The sequence below is a fragment of the Sus scrofa genome, chromosome 5 (genome assembly GCF_054392235.1).
Source record: "Sus scrofa isolate SSC_HxYL_T2T_F1_AM1 chromosome 5, Sscrofa_HxYL_maternal_Yorkshire_Landrace_v2.0, whole genome shotgun sequence".
Lineage (NCBI taxonomy): Eukaryota > Metazoa > Chordata > Mammalia > Artiodactyla > Suidae > Sus > Sus scrofa.
The window spans coordinates 50,846,349-50,871,081 of record NC_139387.1 but is presented as its reverse complement, the minus strand read 5'-3'; the positions used below and the strand labels follow the sequence as shown (position 1 = coordinate 50,871,081).

The following is a 24,733-nucleotide window of genomic DNA, read 5'->3' as shown; positions in this document are numbered from 1 at the left end:
AGCAAGAATAAGATCTAGCAAAGTTGGTTTTTCTCTAAAAGGAAGAAAATAGCCATGAAAGGACCTACAGAACCTGAAACAATTTATCAATGAGCTAAAAATATCCAGACAGGGAGCCCTGGATATTCGAAAGCTAGTGAGAGAAACCTGAAAAGGACAGGTAGATTGCAATATTAACAAAAAGCTGGGCTAGTGATGTTAAACTTAATTAACAGACTAATTAAACAACATTTTGAAAAATATAAGACATAGATTTTAAGGCTCCAGACTACCTCAATGGGATAAGCCAAAACTAGAGGCTGTATACCATATGATTTCTGAAGGCATATTCAAGGTTTTTAAATACAAATATGTTACAAGTACTAAAACCAATTGTGACATAATAGTTATTACAAAAATGGGTCCAATTGGAAGGTATTGTTTTTCAATGGGAAATAGTCTTTAAAAAGGAAGAAAACATTAAGCACAGAAAAGAAGAACATATAATGCCAAGAATTTATCCATTAAAAATATAAGGTAAATAAGTGAATTAAAGTAAAGATCATTGTCTGGCTTATAAAATCAAACTCCAACAATCTCTCATCCCTAAGAAATATAAGTAAGCCAAAACTATAAATGTGCTCTAGGTTGAGGCTTACAATTTATTATGACTTTGCAAACACAGAAAAGTGAAGGTTACTATCACAATAATGATGTAAGATATTAAAAAGTATATAATATAAAACCATGAAAATTTAAGAACAGCCCACCTTAACACATAAACATTGTAGCAATAATACACCCTGAAAAAAATTATGAAAATTGTCCAATACAATTATATCTGAAAGCCTCAGAAGTACACCATCACAGCAAATTGAATAGATAAGGAATTAAAAGCCATCTCAATGAACAAGAGCTACTGGTTGACATCACTTCTTGATCCACAATCTCTGCATCTCTTAAGGACAAATACGATGTAACTGACTTAGTCATTTTCAACTTTACCACTGATTTTTTTTTTTTTTTTTTAATGGCTGCACCCACAGAATATGGAAGTTCCCAGCCCAGGGACTGAATCTGAGCTGCAGCTGCAGCCACGCTGAATCCTTTAACCCACTGTGCCCATCAGGGGATTAAACCCATGACTCCTGGGCAACCGAGCCACTGCAATTGGATTCTTAATCCACTGCGTCACTGAACCCCCTCCGCTGATTTTAATCTTACAAAGAGTTGTGATATCTAATCAACCTCTACACACCTGTCAGTGCATTGTCCTATAACATGTGACATACGGGCCACTCAATAGATATTACAGATAAGTGCTACGATAGATGCTTGTTGAGTAAGCAAACATGGCAATATGAGAATACTACTAATAATACTGACATAACAGCACCAATTGTTGAAAAGAAAATTGTTGCCAAATATCTAAACAGGTGTTTCTTTTCTCCACATACCCTGAAGAGAACACAACCTTCGTTTCGTTAAAATGCAAAGCCAATATATCATTTAAGATTATTTTAAACAATCTGATAAATATCAAGTAAAGCAGCAAAAAAAAAAAAAAAAAAAAAAAAACTTCTACTGACCTTGTAAGAATGTAAGGCGAAAATGAAGCCGGATTATCCTGCTCTGAGAAGAGGGGCATAGATCCTCCCATTATCCACAGGCGGAAGTACAGAACAACAATTACCTTCAGAGAAGAACAGGTTTGGTAAGAAAATCATTGATTGCTGGGGATGAGCCTCCCCTTTCTGGAGGATACTTTCAGATGCTGTACAAATATTTTGTTCTAAATGTATTTTTTTCTGGTGAACATTTCTATAAAATCTTAACATTGTAGGAAAGATGGAAATAGTTGAGTAGAGGGAAGCGTGAACAAGGAAGGTGTGAGGAGGAGGCAAGCAAATCAAATCTTAATACAGCTGTCAGTTTCAAGCCCTTCCTAGCTGTTACCCACAGTTATCCACTAAAAGCTTTCCACCCACCTGAGGCCTCCCTACCCTAGAGGTAGATGAGGAAGCCGAAGTTTAGAGGTAATCTGCCCAGAAGCCCACAGTTAGTAAATTGCAAGATCCAGAAGTTGAAAGTTCCCAGGCCGGGGACTGAACCCACACCATAGCAACGACCTGAGCCACTGCAGTGATAACACCGGATTCTTAACCTGCTGCACCACAAAGGAACTCCCAATGCCCCATTTCTTAATGATTCCACTCACACAGCCTCATGAAAGTGACCTTAAAGTAAAATAGATGATACTTCGTGGCCTGAATAAACACTTTGGAGATGCTCCAGCCCTTGAATGCTCTAAAGCAGACCCTTCCTGAAGGGTTATTTCAGCAACACCAAGGAACATCTTTTGTGTCATTCCATGGAATTTTACCACTGAATAGTGTTATTCTGTTGCAAAGGTGGGTAAGAAAACCAGAGGCCAGGGCCACTTCTGTGGGATGAGTTTTGTTTATAGAAGAATCCATCCACACAGACTTTTGAGATGTAATTCCCATTTCAATATGACCAATCACGTTGTTTCTGTTAAAGTCAGAGGGAAATCTCTGCCTGAATAAAACTAAAGAATTAATATTGGGCAGTAGTTTAGGCTGGACTTTTTCCATAACATTCACTGACTTATTTCATGAATACTTTTTATATAAGGGACCCCAAATCCAAAAATCTGAAATGCATGTATTTTGTCAGCCAAAAGCATATCAGCAGTAAATAATGCCCAGGCATGAGTTTCTGTTGTGGCTCAGGGGGTTAATAACCCGACAGTGTCTGTGAGGATGCAGGTTCAATCCCTGAGCTTGATCAGGAGGTTAAGGATTTGGCATTGCCGCAAGCTGCTGTGTATTTGAAGATGGAGCTTGGATCCAGCGTCAGTGTGACTGTGGTGTAGGCCAGCAGCTACAGCTCAGATTCAACCCTTAGCCAAGGAACTTCCATATGCTACAGGTGCGGCTATAAAAAGAAAAAAAAAAAAAAAAAAAAAAAAAAGCCCAGGCAGCAATTAAAAATCATCTTAATTAACATGTATACAAACTAAATTTAAATTCTTAAGCATATTATAGTGGCAAATGTTAACTATAAAAGTAACTGGAAGAGTTTCCTAAAAGAATATGAATTTCCTAAACTACTGGGAGGGAAGAGAATATTTATACCACTTGTAGACTGTTTTGACCTGAAGGCAATTAAGATCCAAGAGACTCAGGAAAAGCTTTTTAACCTCTTCCTGAACTGCCTAAAGGAATTAAGTGCCCTATACCAGGAGGTGTGGGGCTGCTTCAAAGAAATAATGCCAAATTCCTTGCATTTCCAACAACTCTACGAAAATAAATAACTTCTGAAATAACTGTTGAATCTCCCTAATTTTATGCAAAGATACTGGGGAATTCTTTTGAGAAATCTTCTGGCCCTTTCATTGGAGTTGTCCAAGGCTCACCACCTCATTCAGTTTTTGCATATTCATCTTGCATAAACATGCAAGAAAAAAAATCACATTAACTATTAATATTACAATTCAAAAATATTTAGTGCTAAGGAAAAAAAATCACATTATCTGTTAACATTACGATTCAAAAATGTTTTCATAAGTTTCCTATCAAAATTCATGATACGTCTGGACAGGGAATTTATGAGAAACAGCAACAGTGTGAAAGCCTGGTCTCCTAATCTCCTTCAATGGAAATAGCCAACAGTGTACGAGGATGATTAATGTAACAGTCACCAAAGATGGCCACCGAGAAGTCCTACCCTCTTTGCATGTGCCTTCTGCTCTTCCTATCAAGAATGGAGTCACCTGCTCCTCCCCTTAAAGCTGGTCTTATGACTTGCATTGACTAACAGAATACGATAAAAGAAATACTGTGTCATTTCTGGGCCCAACCCTTGTGAGGGCCTGCAACTTTTGGTTTTTCCTTTTAGAATCCAGCTGTCATGTTGTCAAGAGGTCCTGTCCCTTCCTCCAGAGATGGCAGCCACAGGGAGAGGCTCTAGAGGACTAATTATCACAAAGAGGTGACCTAGCCCAGCAGGGAGCTGCACAAACCTGCTTGAGCAACCTCAGCAAAAAAATCATGATGAAGAGAAGAATTAGCCAGCTGGATGCTGCCCAAACTAAAGCATTTATGGCGGCTATATGGTTGTTTTAAGCCAGTACCTTTTGGGGTGGTTAGTAATGCAGCAATAGATAACTGATACAGCCAGGTATGTGTTGCAGAGACCAGCACCCTGAAGTGGACTCATGAAATGTTACAGTTAATTCTGTGGGTGTCACTGAGTTCACATATCCTTAGAATGCTTTCATACATAGATAGCTTCCAAAGCTTTGTAACATGTGTGGCATGTAAACTCTTTGATCTTAAGATCATGTTAGGATCTATTGCTAATTCTGTTCAACAATGTGGATCATGTGTTTGAGTCACATTACAGTGAAATATTTCTTATCAGATATTTCAGAAGCATATATATACTTACATAACTTATGACCAGAATGGCTCTTTTTAAGAATGGCCTCATGGTAAGCAGGAAATTTCTACTGCTGCTTGCTGTCAGGTACCTAAAACGGGAAAGAAAAAAACATGTTCTGTAAGAGCCAGAGTCCCCACACCTACATTTCTCTTTCCATGCAAACAGCCTTTAGTGCCAGTGAAGGCTGGAAAGGGTCATAGCTAAGAACATGGCTTCGAGAGCCAGACCTTGAAGATTTCAATCCTCCAGCTCCACTACTTATGCTCTGGAAGATCTCGAATGAGTTTTTAATCTCTGCACACTCATTTTTCTCACTTACAAAAGAGGGGATAATAGTAGCATCTGCTTCATAGGAAAGTTGTAAGGAATAAATGTGATAATATATAGAACTGAACCTAGCACAGTTAGCTATCAATATGACTATCCCATCTAATTCCAGATAACCCGGGCATTCTAATAACTACGTTATTACACTGGTCGCAAGGACGATAATTTTCTTGTTTGTTTTTGCTTTTTTTAGGGTCGCACCCTCAGCATATGGAGGTTCCCAGGCTAAGTGTCTAATGGGAGCTACAGCTGCCAGCCTACACCGCAGCCACAGAAACACCAGATCTGAGTCACGGCTGTGAGCTACACCACAGCTCACAGCAACGCTGGATCCTTAACCCACTGAGCAAGGCCAGGGATCGAACCCAAAACCTCATGGTTCCCAGTCCGATTCGTTTCCACTGCACCACAATAGGAACTCCTGACAAGGATGATCTTAAGCAAGAGTTCATTTGCCTACCTAATGTTCTCTGAGAGGTACAAGGTCTTCCATGCACAAAAGATCTCACAAGTGTCTTAATCATTAAAAAAGGATGCTACGGTCGTGTGAAGTTAAGTAATTTATCTAAGGTAACCAAGTTATCAAGCATCAGTGTGGGTACCAGAGCTCACCCATATACAATGGATAATTTCCCCACCGGCCTATGACCTTTTGAATGAAACTACATTGCAAGAATGTCACTTCTAGAAAGGGAGGAACTTGTGTGGACCCTGCATCTGCCATAGCTGACTCAGGTGTACAAGTGAAAGCTGTATATATCTACATATAAGCCATGTGACTGGCTGGTTTTAATAAAAACAATGAAAGGGAAGCAAGAGAAGGCTGTCCACAATCTCTAGGAAAACCTAAACCAAGTCCTTTTCACCTACAGGCAAATTTCCGTATTTTAAAGAAAGTATAGGATTTAAAAAAGTTAAAGCAAACCACATAATCCAGCAAGCATTTCCTAACTCATCCTTATTTCCCCTGTCCTTTTTCACTTTTTTTCTTTTTAGAGCCACACGTGTGGCATATGGAAGTTCCCAGGTTAGGGGTTGAATCAGAGCTGCAGCTGCTGGCCTACACCACAGCCACAATGATAGCAACACCAGATCCAAGCCCCATCTGTGACCTAGGCTGCAGCTTGCAGCTAAGCTAGACCTTTAACCCACTGAGCAAGGCCAGGGATTGAACCTGCATCCTCATGGACACTACGTCAGGTTCTTAACCCACTGAGCCACAATGGGGACTCCTCTTACTTTTCTTAGTCCAATTTTTCCTCAAAGGAAAACTTCCCCAGAATCTCTTAACATCTGCATTTGAGGTCCCTTGACAGAGCAAGGATGTTCTATAAGGAGAGCAATCCTTTCCCAAGACCTGAGCGGGTTAGTATCTCACAAAGAAGCTTGTAACTTGATGGCTGCTTAAAAAAATATAAGTGATCCCTCTGTTTTGAAACAGCTAGCAGTATCCAACTGGCACTGGAAAGAGGAGACAGTGTCAGAGGCAGGTTCCCTCCTTCTGGCGTCCCTTCTCTTCTTCCTGGTTCATGGACAGCTGTTCAAGTGATACACAGATGTGAAAGAAATCTGACCATTTAAGCATTTAATGAGAGGAGAAAATGAAGTGAGCTCGAAAAATACTACGCAGAATCCACTTTCAGCAAGCTCTGGACTGGATCCACCCCTAAGCACTACATTAAATGCTTTCATCTCTCCTAACTCTCAAAACACAGCTTGTCAAGGAGGAAAGTGAGGGATACAGTCAGCTCTCATGATGGCAGGTGCATCGCTTTTGTTCTGAAATGGGCTTGAGGAAGTCCATTACTTCCTGAAACTCTACATGAGATTTTGTGTCTGTCTGCCTCTGTGTTTCTCTGAGGCAAAATCCTTGGCTTTGATCTCCAGTGTCAGCCAGGTCTGTGATTCCAAAAAGGGTGAAGCACTGCCAAGTGCCTTTTCTCAGCTCTGCCTCTACTAGGACTACCTTTTTCAGGCCAACTCAGCAAAGACCAACCCTGGTTATTTCTGCTGTTCCTTTACAGGATGTAGGGTAAGTGGCAGCAGAGAGAGAAAAGGAATGGCCGTGTGGGATGGAAAAGGGCTGGAGTTGCAACACATCTGAATGAAAAAGTCCTTCTTGGGTTGGTCTGCTTTTAGAAATTTCATTTCTCCGGTTCCCTCTGTGGCTTGTTTATTTTAACACAGTGGAAAAATTAGAAGTGGTTTCCTTTCTATAAAACAAACTATAGGGTTTCAGAGGCTAAACTTAGGTAATTCATATTTTGTTTCACTGAAAGCTCACTATGATGGTTCTTGCAAAGAGATGTATTCATAAAGTGTCGCTTTGTTTAGAAACTCTTCCTCCATGAGAAATTCTATTTCCTCAAAACTTAATGAGTTAAAGTAATGAGTTAAATACTTTACTATTTACAAATAATTTCCTCTTTAAAATGTGGCATCCCAAAGCAATGAGAACAGTGTTTGAAATGACCTCTTTTCAAGATTTTAGTTTCTAGTTGTTAACCAAAATTAAATGAGAAAATAAGCCAAAAAGGCATGGCCTCCTGTTTTGGTAAAAATTAGATTAGAGCCTGAGATTCCTCAGCTCCTACAAGAAGAACTTCAAGAGCTGAATTTTCTGCATCCCCTCCTCTTCCCCCTCCCACAAAAAATTGGACAGTGAAATTTTCCCCTTTATTCCATGATGTTTGTGAATTAGAACCAAACAGCAATGAATAATAACAAAAATAATAAAAAAGAGCAAACAATATCTGTCAGGCATAAATCTAAGTGATTCAAATGTAGTAATTCCTTTACAATTTACAACAATTCCATGAGGAAGATCATTATAATTACTTTTTAATAGAGGAAGACACTGAAAAACTAGAATATTTAACCAGGACATCAGATTGTCTCAACTACTCATTTTAATCACAAGCTAACAAAGTTGAGAGTGCCTTATGAACACAAGGAACTACACAAATGCCATCACTGACAGCTCTCAACTTCAGTTCAGATTCTCCATTGCTTAACCTGCAAAGCCAGGGAACATGCCAATAACAAAATTAAATGACTGAGGAAACCATCAGAATAGGAAATAAGAGTCCAGGGTTGTTTTTGCTATTCCAACTCATCTGTCACATGAGTTGGTGCAAATCTATCTATAAGAGCTTCACTTCCTTCCTGTATCAATTTTAGTTGGACTAAATGGTTTCAGGGTCCCTTTCAGGTCCAAAGTATTAGGATCCTCGGATGTCCTCACCAACTGATGACATCAAAGACAACAACTAAAGAAAAATAAAAAATCTCCTAAATTTTTTTTTCTTTTTACGGCCATGTCTGGGGTATATGGAAGTTCTGGGCTAGGGGTTGAATCAGAGCTGCAGCTGCAGATCTACACCACAGCCACAGCAATGCAGGATACAAGCCGCACCTGCAACCTACACCTGAGCTTGTGGCAACACCAGATCCTTAACCCACTGAGTGAGGCCAGGGATCTTCCCACATCCTCATGGATACTACTCGGGTTCTTAACTGGCTAAGCCACAGCAGGAACCCCAAATCTACTAAATTTGTTAAAAAGGAATGCCAAGCGATTAGAGTGAAGCAAATATTAGTTGATACCTAACTTTTAAGTAGACCCCAGATAATTTGCTGTTGCACATGAAAAAATATTTTAACATTAGCTTAGGGTATTGGTATTATCAAATTCTGAATTATTTTTGGCTGCACCCATGGCATTGTGGAAGTTCCCAGGCTAGGGATTGAACCTGTGCTGTAGGTTCGACCTGTGCCAAAGCTTCAGTAGCACAGGATCCTTAAAGCCACTGCTCCACAAGGGAACTTCCAAATTCTGCATTTTTTACAAGTTCTGATTTTAGGCAAATAAAAGAAAAAAAATCAAGATTATCCAAAATAATTTCTTTCTTTTTTTGTCTTTTTGTCTTTCTAGGGCTGCACCCATGGCATATGGAGGTTCCCAGGCTAGGGGTCTAATCAGAGCTGTAGTTGCCGGTCTACGCCACAGCCATAGCAACACAGGATCTGAGCTGCGTCTACAACCTACACCACAGCTCACAGCAATGCCGGGTCCTTAACCCACTGAGCAAGGCCAGGAATCAAACCCGCAACCTCATGGTTCCTAGTCGATCTGTTAACCACTGAGCCACGACGGGAACTCCCAAAATAATTTCATAACCTATGCTTCATACACTCCAAGTTTTCTGACCCCCAATTTTCTAACACTAACATCCACCTCTTTAGTTGATCATTTTCAAATATTCAGAGCTAAATGGTACTTCTTCCTGAAGTTACCCTCCATACCGACTCAGTCCTCAAATCTCATTTAGAGGCTTTAGCTGAGACCAGGACAACCAGCCACCTGAATTTTTAAGCAGCTCTTTGCAAGAAAGAGATCTCCTCAGGAGGTCCTTTTGTCTTCACACTTATCAAGGATATATTTTATAACTAACCTCTGGCCCAAGCACATATTTCAAATCTTTTGATCACACAATACTTTGCCTAACCTGCCAGCTCTTTCCTTAGATCAAAGAAATAGATGTGAAAAATAAGTAACAGATGACCTGAGCTTTTCCCCAGCTACCCCTTCTCTAATTACATAAGCAAAATGTGTGAACCAGACAGCACCTAAAAAAAGATCACAAGGAGTAAAAAAGTGGGAGATAGTGATGATTCTGACCCCTTATCTCAATGATTAACTGAGATTGTTTCTCTTGTTTCCCTTAAAAAACTTTCATAGCAGAGCAGAATTTTCAGAGATGGTTTTGGGACATGAGTCCACCTTCTCCCCAGATTGCTGGCTTTCTGATTAAAGCAACTTTCCCTGTTACCCAGACCTGTGTTTGGTAACAAAGTCACCCGCCCATAATCTTTTTTTTTTTTTTTTTTTTTTCCTGTCTTTTTAGGGCTGCACCCAAGACTCCCAGGCTAGGGGTCCAATTGGAGCTGTAGCCCCTGGCCTACACAACAATGCAGGATCTGAGCTGCATCTGTGACCTATACCACAGCTCAAGGCCCCACTGAGTGAGGCCAAGGATCAAACCCACATCCTCATGGATACTGGTTGGGTTCATTAACCACTGAGCCATAACAGGAACTCCCCAACCCATAATCTTGAGGGCTAAGTGAATGCTTATTATTTTAAGTCACTGAACTTTGTTAACACAGAATTATTGTGTTAACCAATAACTGATATATATATAGTAAAATGATCAAGAAATGCTTACAGAACCAAATAGAAATCTTAAAAATATTTATCTACCTCTACTCAGCCTCTTTTCTTTGTGCTTTCTTTACTCTCCAGTGCTAAATTGGGTACACAATAAGAACACAGAGCATGCAATGTGGACAGCAAGTTGGAGGAGTCCTGGTGGTTTAAACGAAAATATTACATTTTTCAGCCCTTCTCAGAATCTATAAAAATCTGACAATTTTTGCCTTACTAACAGCTCCAACAGCAAACATCTCAGCTACAGTTATTTTTATTTAACATACCAATAAATTATAAAAAGCTGTACATAAAATTCTTTCTATAACACACAACACTAATTTTTTCTCCTGCTCTTTCAAGGCTGTAAAGAAGATTTACAAAGAATCATACTATGACCAAGAAAAGAAAGAAGGAAAAAGAATTTGAATGTAGAGCTTTTTAGAACAGGAGTTTAGAAACCCTGCTTCTTTTTGAAACAAAAAGAAAAAAGATCTCTCAGTTGACCAAAGTAGCAAAGACATAGCTCACATTTGAAAAGATGAAAAGATGTACAAAAACAACAAAAGAAATCTAAGTGTCTTTGGTTTCTCTCTTTGATGCACTCTCCTGGAACCCATAAAGTTCCTCATCTAAACCTTAATATCCAATGGCCTTTTATGGGGGAACACAACTACTTTTGATGTCTCCTTTGATATTCAAATGCAGTTTCTGGAGGGAAGGTGGTGATTATTTTAAGACAATGATGAATTTCTAAGTTCACTTTTAGAAACCTAAATGAACTTCAACACCCCATCCTGTGGCTGTGATAAAAATGCCTTCTTGAAATTTCGAATTCTTCACTCAGCACGTTACTTACAAAGAAATATTGACTTAAATTATCACACACAGAATAGTGGAAATAAAGACAGAGAAGGCAAAGGGGAATATTAGTTTCAGTTCTTTTAACCATTCTTAAAATCATAGCTAGAACTGGAAGGGATCAAAACAGCTCAGGTAGCTTTACAGGTGGGGGAAAAAAAAAAAAGCTCAGAAATGTTATCTGACTTGCAAAAGGTCATGGTCCTTTAGTGCCAAAGGTCAATGAGTTTAGGCTTCATGAATTTAGGCAGAGGCACCAATTTTTATTCTACATGTTAAGCAAAAATTCAGTTTTGGTGATATCATTCTTGCTTGTTACTAAGGCCCTGGGTTCATTCATTAAAAATAACTAAATAAACAATATAAATAAATAAAATTTAATAAAATATCTAAATAAAAACTAAAGCCCCAGCTCATTCAATGCATTAATAATAGGATACACTTTATGCATTTAAAATATGCCAGTCACTGTGCCAAGTGCTTTACCTTTTTCATTTCATTTAAACCTCGGACCAGCGCTGGGAGTCCATACTTGTCCCCATCTTGCAAATGAGGCTGAAGGAAGTACTCACTCAGGATCTCAAAGCTGGCAAGTGGCAGAGGTGAGACCCAAAACCAAAGCCAAAGCATCCACTACTCTATACAGCATCAAAGTAAAACAGAACTGTTTTATTCAGCACACTTTCAACACAGATAATTTATTAAATGGCATTTCTGCATGTTAACACAATGACTTCTAATTCATTCAAAATAATAAAGGATCATCTTTGATATCTTCATCAGTTTGTACTGGTCTAGAATAAAACATATAATAAAAGTTTTTCATGCAAATGAATGGGGTGAGGCAGTGTGCAATTCTTGAGGGGTCTCTTAAGAAGTATCTTAGGAGTTCCTGTTGTGACTCAGAGGTTAAGAACCTGGCATAATGTCCATTAGGATGCAGGTTCGAAACCTGATCTCATTCAGTGGGTTAAGAATCTGGCACTACTGCAAGCTGCTGTGTAGGTCACAGATGCAGCTTGGATCTAGTGTTGCTCTGGATGTGGCTATGGTGTAGGCTTGTGGCTGCAGCTCTGATTTAACCCCTAATCTGGGAACTTTCATATGGTGCAGATGGGGCCTTAAAAATAAAGAAAAAAAAAAGGTATTTTATATATGTAGTGGTTGCCACACACTGAAATGCAAAATCCATATGTGGTGGGCTGATTCAGAAATCTAAGTGAGAAGAGATGGCTACAAGGAGAGGGTAAGCAGGACTGGGAGGGTGTCACCGCACCGTAGTATGACCAGCACGGGGAGGAGAAAGAGAGAGGGAGAAGGATGCCCCAAGAAAGGGAGAATAAAGCTGACACCTGAAGAAGAAGAGGATCAGTCCAGTGAGGAGAAAAAGAGAACATGCACATACAGAGGCCTTGGATTGAGAGCTGACAAGCAGGAAGAAAGAGTCAGTTGTACAGCTGCAGAATTTCATAGTGGCAGAGGGGTGGGCAGAGAGGCTAAAGAGGCAGGCAGGGGCCACGTCCCCACAGGCCTTCCCATTCCACTGTAGGCTTTGGGCCTTGTTCTGATGGCATGGCAGTGAGCAGCCAGTAAAAGACTTCACTCAGAGACAACTCAATCTGATTTCTAGATGAGGAGCGTTAGCACTGTGTGACACTGGTCTACACTCAGGCCCATAACACAGAGCAAAGGGCCCAGAAGCCCAAAGGGGGAAATGCTGGACAGAACTTAATTTGGACATTTCTGAGATATCACATTTAGAAACAGAGAGGAAGAGTTCCCGTCGTGGCCCAGGGGTTAACGAATCCGACTAGGAACCATGAGGTTGCGGGTTCAATCCCTGCCCTTGCTCAGTGGGTTAACGATCCAGCGTTGTCGTGAGCTGTGGTGTAGGTGGCAGACGCAGCTTGGATCCAGCGTTGCTGTGGCTCTGGCATAGGCTGGTGGCTACAGCTCTGATTAGACCCCTAGCCTGGGAACCTCCATGTGCCGCGGAGGCAGCCCTAGAAAAAGCCAAAAGACAAAAAAAAAAAAAAAAAAAAAAAGAAACAGAGAGGAGATCTGAGTCCAAGTGGATGGAGAGATCTTACCATAATAATAAATAAGAAAAGTCGTGTGCTGTTATATCTAGTTAACAGTATAATTTAGGTGTTAAATTTTTTCTTAATGTACTTTAATATTGTGTTAATTGGTCATCAACTTACTGCATATATAAAAACTTTCTAGGGGAAGTGGGAAGTACCAACTATTGGGTGTATGAGGTCGTAAGTATATGCTGTACAACACAGGGAATATAGCCAACATTTTGAAATAACTATAAGTGGAAGATAACCTTTAAAATTGTATTAAAAATTTTAAATGAAAAAAAGACACCTTTTCTACTAATCAGAATATTTAACTTGCCAAAATGAGAACCCATTACAAGAAGATACATATTATATACTCATATGGGATTTTTTTATGTCAAAGGGTTTTTCAATCCGGTCTAACATTTAATCCTTTAAAGATCCATATGAAGGTGGCAGGACAGACAGCTCCGGCCTCACAGTGCTGATCTAGACCTAGTGAGCACTTAATCCCAAACCAGAATCGACTCTTCTCATGTTCAATTCCATGCCTTTCACCTGTATCATGTGGTCTCTTCTTCAATATGCTATATAGACAACATTTGCTGTGGTTTTTTCCTTATTCCCATCAGTCCAAACTTGTTGCACACTAGAGACTCTAAGAAACCCATGGAAACCACTTGCAACACATATTTGTGCAGATATACAAGTAAACATTTGCACTAAAAAAAAGATTAAAGACAATGATACCATAATCATATTTTCTGATTTTACCCCTTTATTGGGGTAAGTGGGCTAAAAAATTCAAGTAAAAGTAAGCTCGTGAAAAAAAAATAACATTGGGACTGTCCTGTACAATGAAGAGGCACACACTGCATTCATTAACAGTAACAATAATAGTAAATGTCTACTGTATCCCAGGCATGGTTCTTATGTGTATAATCCTTAGCACATAATAAGATGCACACTTTTTTTTAAATGGCTGCACCCACAGCATATGGAAGTTCTCAGGCCAGGGACTGTATCCAAGCCATACTTGCAATCTACACCACCGCTGAAGCAATGTTAAAACTCACTCTGCTGAGCTAGGGATCAAACTCTCACCTCCTCAGCAACCCAAGCTGTTAAGTAGGATTCTTAACCCACTGTGCCACAGTAGAAACTCCAAGATATCTTCTTCTTAATATCTTCCTTTCGCAAGTGGAGAAACCAAGGATTTAATGGTCAACTAAATTGTCCCAAGGTCCCACAGATAGTAAGGGAAAAGAGTCAGAATATAAAGCCAACATGTGCCCTTAACCACCAATACTCTGTTATCTTCCACATCATTGCCAACTAAATCTGTCTTCACCTTCCAGGAGGATGCTTAAATTTCAAATACTATTTTCGGAAGTACAAAAACATCAATAATATGTTTAAAAGGATGAAAATTTGCGATACCAGAAGATATCTGACCAATTTAGGAAATTAACAAAAAAGCCACTAGGACTGCATCAATATGAAAAATCATAAGCTATTCCAACAACAATATTTAATATATTATTACGTAAGTTTCAGGTATACTATTGCATTATATCAACATCTGTATATACCAATAAGAGTGTTCACCTCTACAAGTCTAGTTACAACCCACCACCATACAGTTGATACTTATCATTCACTTCCCCTGCCCTCCAACTCCATTCCATCTGGTAACCATTAATCTGTTCTGTGTCTATAAGTCTGTTTTTGTTTTACTTGGCTCTCTCTGTCTGATTTATTTCACTCAGCAAACTACCCTCCAGGTCCATCCAAGTAATCACAAATGGCAGGATTTCGTTCTTTTTAATGGCTGAGCAGTATTTGACAGACACTTAGTTTGTTTCCATATCTTGCCTACTGTAAATAATGCTGCAATGAATATAAGGGTATATGTGTCTTTTGGAAATAATGTTTTTGTGATCTTCAGATAAACATACAGAAGTGGAATAGGTGGGTCATATAGTAGTTATACCTCCATACTGTTTTGCATACTGTTTTGCATAGTGGCTGCACCACTTTACAGGACCTCCAAGAGTGTAAGAGTTTCCTTTCTTCCACATCCTTAACAGCATTTGTTATGCCTTGTCTTTGTTTGTTTGTTTGTTTTTCTAGAGCTGCACTTGCAGCATATGGAAGTTCCCAGATTAGGGGTGGAACCGGAGCTGTAACCACCAGCCTACACCACAGCCATAGCAATACAGGATCCGAGCCACACCTTGGACCTACATTACAGCAATGTTAGATCTTTAACCCGCTGAGTGAAGCCAGGGACTGAACCCACATCCTCATGGATACTAGTTGGGTTTGTTACCGCTGATCCACAATGGGAACGCCAACTTGTCTTTTTGATATAAGCCATTCTGACAGGTATGAGGTGATATCTCCTTGTAATTTTGATTTGCATTTCTCTGATAATTAGTGATATTGAACATCTTTCCATCAGCCTGTTGGTCATTTACAGTCTTATTGAGAATGCCATTTCAGATCCTCTGCTCAATTTTTTTTTTTTTTTTTTTTTTTTTTTAATGGCCGCTCCCATGGCATACAGAGGTTCCCACGCTGGGAGTCAAATTGGAGCTGTACTGCTGGCCTGCACCACAGCCACAGTAACACAGGATCTGAGCTGCATCTCTGACCTATACCACAGCTCATGAAAACGCTGGATCCTTAACCCACTGAGGGAGGCCAGGGATGAAACCTGAGTCCTCATGGATGCTAGTCAGATTCGTTTCCACTGAGCCATGACAGGAACTCCTTTTTTTTTTTTTTTTTTTTTTTAATTTTTTACTCTGCTTCATTTTTTTCCCCTAGTATAAATTTTATTTTCTTTTATTTGCGTCCTCAAGATAAGCTTTTTTTTTTATTTTTATTGTTATTTCCCCAATACAATTTTTTTTTCTACTGTATAGCATGGTCACCCAATTACACATACATGAATACATTCTTTTTTCTCACATTATCACGCTCCACCATAAGTGACTAGACATAGTTCCCAGTGCTACATGGCAGAATCTCATTGCTAATCCATTCTAAAAGCAATAGTTTGCATCTTTTAACCCCAAGCTCCCAATCCATCCCACTCCCTCCTCCTCCCCCTTGATAACCACAAGTCTGTTCTCCAAGTCCATAATTTTCTTTTCTGTGGAAAGGTGCATTTGTGCCATATATTAGATTCCAGATACAAGTGATACCATATGGTATTTGCCTTTCTCTCTCTGACTTACTTCACTCAGTATGAGAGTCTCTAGATGGGTTGTTTGTTTTCTTGTTGTTGAGTTTTATTAGTTCTTAATATGTCTTGGATATTAACCCCTTACTGGATATGATTTGCAAATTATCTTCTCCCATTCAGCAGATTTCCTATTTATTTTGATAATGGTTTCCTTCACTTCGGAAATCTTTTTTGTTTAACATAGTTCTATTTGTTTACTTTTTCTTTTGTTTCCCTTGCCTTTGGAATCATATCTATAAAAGTATATTATGTTAACCCATGTTAAGAAAGTTACAGCCTATGTTTTCTTCCAGGAATTTTATGGTTTCAGGTCTCACATTCAAGCCTTTAATTCACTTAGGGCTAATTTTTGTTCATGGTATAAGATAGTGGTCTAGTTTGATTCTTTTGCATGTGGTTGTCCAGTTTTCCCACCACCATTTATTGAACAAACTGTCCTTTCTCCATTGCATGGATTTTGTTCTTTATTATAGATTAGTTGTCCACGTATGTCTGGCTTTATTTCTAGACTCTTAATTCTGTTCCATCAATCTATATGTGTGTTTTTATACCAGTACCATACATCTTTGATTACTATAGCTTTTGTAGTACAGTTTGAAATCATGATGCATGATACCTCCAGCCTTGTTCTTCTTTCTCTAGGTTATTTTGACTAATAGGGCTCTTCTGTGGTTCCAGAGAAATTTAAAATTATTTGTTTTAGTTCTGTAAAATATGCCATTGGAATGTTGATAAGGACTATACTGAATCTGTAGATTGTTTGGATAGTATGTACACTTTAGCAATATTTTTTGTGGCCATGCCAGCAGCATGTGGAAGTTCCTGGGCTAAGGACTGGACCCATGCCACAGCAGCAACCCCAACCAGTGCAGCAAAAACGCTAGATCCTTAACTTGCTGCACCGCAAGAGAACTCCTACTTTAACATAAATTTTTCCAATCCATGAGCACCAAATATCTTTCCATTTTTTTTTTTTTCATCTTCTTCAATTTCTTTCATCAGTATCTTACGGTTTTCAGTGTTCAAGGCTTTTATCCCCTTGGTTTACTTTTATTCCTAGGTTTTTGTGTGTTTTTTTTGATGCAACTGTAAATGGGATTTTTTTCTTCTTTTATTTATTTATTTATTTATTTATTTTTGTCTTTTTGCCTTTTCTACACCTCCTGCAGCATATGGAGATTCCCAGGCTAGGGGTCTAATCGGAGCTGTCGCTGCCGACCTACGCCGGAGCCACAGCAACGCAGGATCCGAGGCACATCTGTGACCTACACCACAGCTCATGGCAACGTCGGATCCCTAACCCATTGAGCAAGGCCAGGGATTGAACCCGCAACCTCATGGTTCCTAGTCGGATTCGTTAACCACTGAGCCACGACGACGGGAACTCCCTGGGATTGTTTTCTTAATTTTCCTTTCTGATAGCTCATTATTTGTGTGCAAAAAACACTACAGATTTCTGTATATTGATTTTGTATCCTATAACTTTACTGAATTCATTTATTAGTTTTAACAGTTTTTTATTTTTGTAGAGTCTAGGGTGTTCTATAAATAGTATCATATCTGCAAATATTAACAGTTTTACTTCTTTTCCAATTTGGATGGATGCCTTTCATTTCTTTTTTTTTTTTTTTCTTTTCTAATTGCTGCGGCTAGGACTTTGAATATTATGTTGAATAAAACTGGCAAGAGTAGGCATCTTTGAATTGTTCCTGATCTTAGAGGAAATACTTTCAGCTTTTCACCATTGAGTATAATGTTACCTGCAGGTTTGTCATACATGGTCCCTATTATGTTGAAGTACATTCCCTCTAGAGTCACTTTGTTGAAAGATTTTATCATAAAAAGATGTTGAATTTTGCCAAATGCTTTTTCTGCAGATAATGAGATGATCATATTATGTTTAATCCTTCATTTTGTGAGGTGTATCATGTTGACCTCTTTGCAGATGTTAAATAATCCTTGCTTCCCTGGAATAAACTCACTTTATCATGGTGTGTGATCTTTTTAATGTATTGTTGGATTTGGTTTGCTAATATTTTATTGTGGATACTTACATCTATAATCATCAAGGAAATTGGTCTGTAATTCTCTTTTCTTTGATGTCATTGTCTGATTTTGGAATGAGGGTAATGCTAGTAGCTTCACCAAATATGTCTGGAAGGTTTCCCACCTTCTCAATTTTTGGAAGAGTCTCAGGATAGGTATTAAATTTTCTTTGAATGAATTGTAGAATTTGCCAGAGAAGCTATCTGGTCCCGGGTTTATGTTAGGAGCTTTTTGATTACTGTTTCTATCTCTTGGTTAGTAATGAGTCTACTCAGATTTTCTATTTCTTCGTGATTCATTCATCAAAGACTGTATGTTTCTAGAAGTTTATCCATTTTTTTCTAGTTTGTCCTATTGGCTAAAATATAATTGTTTGTAGTAGTCTCTTATGATCCTTTGTATTTCTGTGGTATCAGCTGTAACAAATGTATCCTCTTTCATTTCTGATACTGTTTATTTGAGCCCTTTCTCTTTTTCTTGGTGAGTCTAGCTAATGGCTTGATTGGGTTTATTGTTTCAAAAACAGCTTAGTTTCACTGATCTTTTCTAATTTTTTTTCAGCCTCAATTTATTCCTACTCATCATGATTTCCTTTCTTATATTAGTTCTGAACTTCATTTGTTCTTCTTTTTCTAGCTTCTTTAGGTGTAAAGTTAGATTGTTTGGGATTTTTTTTGTTTCTTACGATGAACTTCCGTCTCAGAACCACTTTTGCGATATCCCATAGATTTTGATATGTTGAATTTCTATTCTCATTTGTCCCTAGTTTTTTATTTTTCCTTTGATTTCTTTGATGAACTTTTGGTTACTCAGCAGCAGTGTTGCTAAATTCCCACATTTCTGTGGGTTTTTTTTTTTTTCATTTTCTTCTTGTTATTGATTTCTAGTTTCACACCATTGCAGTTAGAAAAGATGCTTGATATGATTCCAATCTTCCTGAATTTATTTAGACTTGTTTTGTAACCTAACATATAATCTCTCCTGGAGAATACTCCATGTGCACTTGAGAAGAATATGTACTCTGCTGCTTTGGCATGAAATGTTCTATATATACGTATTAAGTCAATGTGGTTTAATATATCATTTAGTTTAGTTTTTCTTTATTGATTTTCTGTCTGGATGCTCTATCCATTAATGTAAGTGGAGTGGTAAAGTCCCCTACTATTATTGTATTTCTTTCAATTTCTCCCTTAAGTCTGCTAGTTTTTACTTTATATATCTTCTGTTGGGTGCACATACATTTATAAATGTTATATCTTCCCATTCAGTCTCTGGGTAGCATCCCTCTCTGGCAGATGCTTTAAGATTATTAAATTGGTCCCCTTCACTTAAAGTTCACATTCTCTAATCTAGTGGTTTTGCACTTGTTTTCAGCTAGAGTGAGTCTATGTGCAAACCTTTAAAAGCAGGCTTACATTCCCTACAGCTCTGTAGTTTTCCAGGATGTAATCCCCAGTGGTTTTCAAAGTCAGATGTTTTGGAGCCTCATCTCTCCTGTGCAGAATCTAAAGGTTAGAGCACCTGATATGGAGCTTGGGTCCCTTGCTCCTTGGAGAAAAGATCCATACCCTTGTGATCCTTTTGATTATGGATTGCTGCAGCTGGGGAGTGGTTTTTCCCTTGGCAAGATCTTTGGTTTCTCCTACCCATCTTGATGCTGTCCTTCCACCCTTTACTGTGGAGACTATTCATGCAGTTTTCTAGTGCCTTTCCATATATAGGCATAGGTTGGTTATGTCCATGGGAGGAAATAGGTTTAGGATCTTCTTATGACGCCACCTTGAACCCTCTCCACAGCAATATTCAATTTAATAAGCATTGGAAACAACACATGAAAGGAATAAATTCATACATTTAACATTTAAATAATAAGTAACATTTAGCAGGTGTACAACACCGGCCAGCAACTCTTCGAACCACATGCATTCATTCTTTACACACACACACACACACACACACACACACACACACAACAAATAACAACTATGCAACAGATATTATATCTAGTCTCATTTTTCAGATGGGGAAACTGGGACATAAGGAAGTGTCACATCTTGCCCAAGATCATAAAGCTAGTAATTAACAGATCTGGGACTTGAAGCAACGCATCTGATTCCCTAGCCCACACTCTCAACATGACACCACCCACTATGTACTTTTTGCACATGATAAAGGACCGAAGGATTTCAGAGAAGGAAGAAATCAACATGGACTGGACAAGAAAAGGAGGCTGCAGAGAAGACATGAGATCTGACCTGGGCCTAGAGGGACAAAGATGATGGGAGAGCAGGGGAAGGCAGAAGGGGCCAAGAGGAGAGGAGCCCACAGAGCTGCACAGGGAATAATGTGAGCACAGCCTGCCCCAGGCAAGGAGGGCTCCCTGAAAGCAGAGAGTAGCAGCCTTACTCCTGTACTTGGTGCATTCCTTAGAGTCTCAAAGTCAGGTGTCTGAAATCTGAATAAAGAAAAGTTAAATTGGGACTCTAAAACCCTGATGGCTGGAACAGTGGCAGACTATCCCTAAATATGACTGATGTTGATTTCATTTGCCTTTTGCTCAGTCAGGTATGGGCACAGTGATCTCACCCAGGCAGCTCCCTTTCCCCTGAGCTTGCCCCAGTCCTTACCTGGTGTTGCCCTTGTCACTAGGAGTCCTTAGATAACTGGAGCAGGACTGCCTCTCCCCAGGGTCCCAACTCCGATCAGCATACCCAGGACATAGACTGGGCCACCACTGCAAGTGGGAGAGGCCACCCTGTGCATCCTCTCTTCGTCTCTCCTCCACTGCTGCATCCGTGCAGAACGCAGGCCACACTGGCCCAGCTACGTGTCTCTCTACCCCACTTTCACGTGTATGACTGGGAGAGTAACTTTGCCTGAAGTCAGGGCTAAGATTCAGGCCGCTTATATTTTGGGCAAGGAAAGGAGAAAGCCTCATTTAAACCTTTACAAAGCCACTTTCCCCAATCCAGCTTTCAATCTAAGGCCCTGAACAGCCTATTCTTCCCCCACCCCCCACATCCTCAAGCACATGCTCTGTAGCAACTCATAACAACAGACAGTAAATCCGGAAGCTCTCAAACACACATGGTTCCCTGCTCTGAGTTCACGCAGAGGCCAAGGAGGACATTTGGCAGCCTGGGCTTCCTGCAAACCACATCTCCTCCTAAATTTAGATGACTTCCCTGCAGTGTTGCCTGTACTGTGGTGAAAGGCTTGCAGCAGAGGAGGTGGCTTAAGAAAACACAACACCATTCATGAGGACATAAGCAATGTTGACATAGGAGAAGAGAAACCTTTTCTTGGTCAAACAAACATCCAGAGACAGCCCATTTCCTGCGCTCCACCTCCTAATGTTCCTATTTAAGGCAGAAGGACTGACTGTCAGAGCTGCAAAGACCAGAAAGCCGGGGTCAGTCCCTCCTGCACAACTTCAGCAAACACCTTTAAAATGCCCTTTTCCTACTAAAATCTAAATTTGGGGGGATTCAACTTTTATTTCTGTGGGAATTCCATTTTTTACATTGAGAAAAAATGATGTTAAAAATTTGAAAATTTTAGTCCTTCGGTATTATTTTTATTTTTTATTAATAAATAAATTAATTAATTTTTGTCTTTTTAGGGCCGCACCTGTGGCATATGTAAGTTCCCAGGCTAGGGGTCAATTTGGAGCTGCAGCTGTCAGCTTACACCACAGCCACAGCAACAAGCGATCCAAGCCGCCCTCATCTGTGACCTACATGGCAGCTTGTGGCAACGCCAGATCTGTAACCCACTGAAGCCGGGGATCGAATTCGCTTCCTCATGGTTACTGGTCGGGCCCATTACTGCTGAGCCACCACTGGAACTCCTATTTACTCGATTTATATTATGGCTTCACCCACAACATACAGAAGTTCCCAGGCCAGGGATTAAATCTGAGCCACAGCTACAACCTATGCCACAGCTGCAGCAACACCAGATCCTTAACCCACTGTGCTGTAACAGCACATGGATCTAACCGTGCCTCTGCAGCGACCCAAGCTGCTGCCGTCAAATTCTTAACCCACATGCCACAGCAGGAACTCATTACTTTTATTTTTAAATTCCAATGGTCGTACACCTTGAAAGCTCCTGAAGAGAAAACTACAACTAAGATTTCACAGTAAAAATAAGAATCACAATGGGTCTCAGTACAGAGTACACATAACAGAAATATTCATTATTCAAGGTTTTACCGTTTGCATTAAAATGCCTATTATTACCGTGTACATTGGAAATCCATAACAACTAAATCTAAATATTTTTTTCAAATGCATACTTCTTTTTATATAATTTTGAAATCTTTCCCCAATTTCCTTCTAGATCTAATTAGACCTAAGGTCTAATCCCTGGCCATTTTAAAACATAATATAAAGAGCCCAAGTAGAAAAGTTGACAAAGGAACTAGAAATTCCAGTCCCAGTCTTATCATCCATATTTTTTTTACATATTTAATTATAGTTATTTATACTTTGCTTATACTTTCCAAACTGAGCATGTAGAAAATTATCTTCCCTCTTAGTGTAGTCGGCAACACATCAGTCCCATCAACATACAGAAAATAATGTTATAATATTAGTCTGCTAGGTTTTAATTATCTCTGTGGACAATGCCTTGGTTGTCAGAGGGATCGCTATGGGTCTCCTACCCTAAGCTCTCAAAATTGGCGCCCTCGATATTACAGGCGCTGCATGGTTAACAAGGGAGACAAGGCAAAACCTGTTTATCTCCCTGGGTCTCGGTTACCTCAGCCATAAGATGGTCATCATAATTTCTACTTTATGAGATTATTGATAGGATTTCAATGAGATGAGATATGTACGGTGGTCCACACCGCCCCCTGCTCGTAAAGGCGCCCAAAATAGCCATCATTGTAACGAGTGACCACAACTCAGCTGCAAACACCAAAGCCCTATGGCATATGGCTTATCATTTGTGGCCACAAAAAGAGTGAAAGCGTTCAAGGATAAGGAGAGAAAAAGGGTTTAATTTCTCTCCAGTTCTATCAGCTCCCTCCTTCCTGAAAGGAGAAGGGAAAGAAAGCAAAATATTTTCCTACAAGGCAAAGCTTTCATCTGGCTTTCAGGATTCTTCGTGTTCACTGGGCAACTTTAATTCAGCTTTGATACTGAAGCCAGATACTCAAATGCAGGTTGTCTGAGAACAAAGGAGCTAACTGGGGAGTGGAGTTAGGGGGCTGAAAGGGCTGAAACCCAGCTCATGTTTCATTCGACAACCAGTGCACCTGGATGCTGGCTACCTCTGCCCCAAGGAAGGAGACCTTTTCCTAATTCACCCCAAAGAATAAAAGGTGCCCAAAGAATAAAAGGTGCCCTGACTCAAGCATCATCTACCCACCATACCTCGTGCCCACATAGCTCTTTCTGCTTCATACAAATTCCGCTATTGACCAGCAGCAGCCCTGTTCCATTATTATTTAATACCCACTAGACAGTTTCATTGTCCTAATGCCTTCCAGAGAGACTTATTTAATCTCATGGTTCCGAGTTCACTTTCTCACTGACATATATTATCACAGTATTGCTATATTTCCAGTCACCAAACCATGTACAAAAAATAGCATTTCTTTCTGTCTTAACTCAGCTGAATTTCCCTTATAGACTCAGCCTGGTGTTTTGCACAGTAAGCATTTAATTCATCAAAATGAACTTTAAAAAATCCTAATCATATAAAGCTTCACACTCCCTCTGCAAACCCCACTGATATCAGGGCCCAATTTGAGACTATTATTTTAACAAATGCATTTTTCCTGGCCCAAACTGGATGTGAGCCCAAAGAAAAGTCCTCTGAAAATTGTCCAGTGCAAAATTTCCTGATCCTGGAGATTTCCATACATGAGGTTGGACTGCCATCAGGAGTGACCAACCAGTTCAGTCTCCCTAGTACCGAGGAGCTTGCTGAGACAAAGGGCTTTCAGGGCTCAAACTGGGAATTCCTAGGAAAATCAGAAGGGAAAGGTCGCCCTGTCTGTCATCCTCTAGCAGGTTGCTGGGGAACAGTAGAATAAAAAGCTAAGGAGTAACCAAACCATGATTTCTGTAAAATTCAAGGAAAAAAAAAAAGTTTTCTTTCTTGTTCTGGACACACAAACACATACACAAACACACACACACCCTCTTAATCTAAAACTTGCTGTTCCTTGGGAGTAAGAGTTAAATCAAAAACAAGTGGTTCTCTGGTGGCAGATCTGTACTAATTGGTTGAGCTCGTTAATTCCGAAAACAGGAGAATCAGAATTTTCTCACCCACAGTTTCCGGCTGTCAGATAAGTCTTTTCTACTTGGATAAGCCAACAGAAGTTACTCTTTTAGTATCATTTTGTTAAAATAACACAAAGGAAAAGAGATTATGAAGAAACAGAGTTTAAAAATCACTAAAGACTGTACAGAGTCCCCTTTATGTGCAAATAGTGGAATTGTAATGATTGCGTTTACTGGACTATAAAGCTGCCTGGTTGATTGTAATAGAAGTTGATATTTTAAA

At 39.5% G+C, this 24,733-nt stretch overlaps 1 protein-coding gene across 3 annotated transcripts in view; it reads right to left on the bottom strand.

Moving 5' to 3' along the window:
* The window catches only part of TMTC1 (transmembrane O-mannosyltransferase targeting cadherins 1), a 303,326-nt gene that overhangs the window by 159,852 nt on the left and 118,741 nt on the right, over positions 1 to 24,733 (bottom strand). For all 3 annotated transcript variants that reach the window (XM_021092123.2, XM_021092125.2, XM_021092124.2), the window contains exons 6-7: positions 4,453 to 4,534; positions 1,569 to 1,672 (exon numbers count right to left, since the gene is read on the bottom strand). In XM_021092123.2, the coding sequence (XP_020947782.1) occupies positions 1,569 to 1,672; positions 4,453 to 4,534 (186 nt within the window). The remainder of the gene's footprint in view (positions 1 to 1,568; positions 1,673 to 4,452; positions 4,535 to 24,733) is intronic.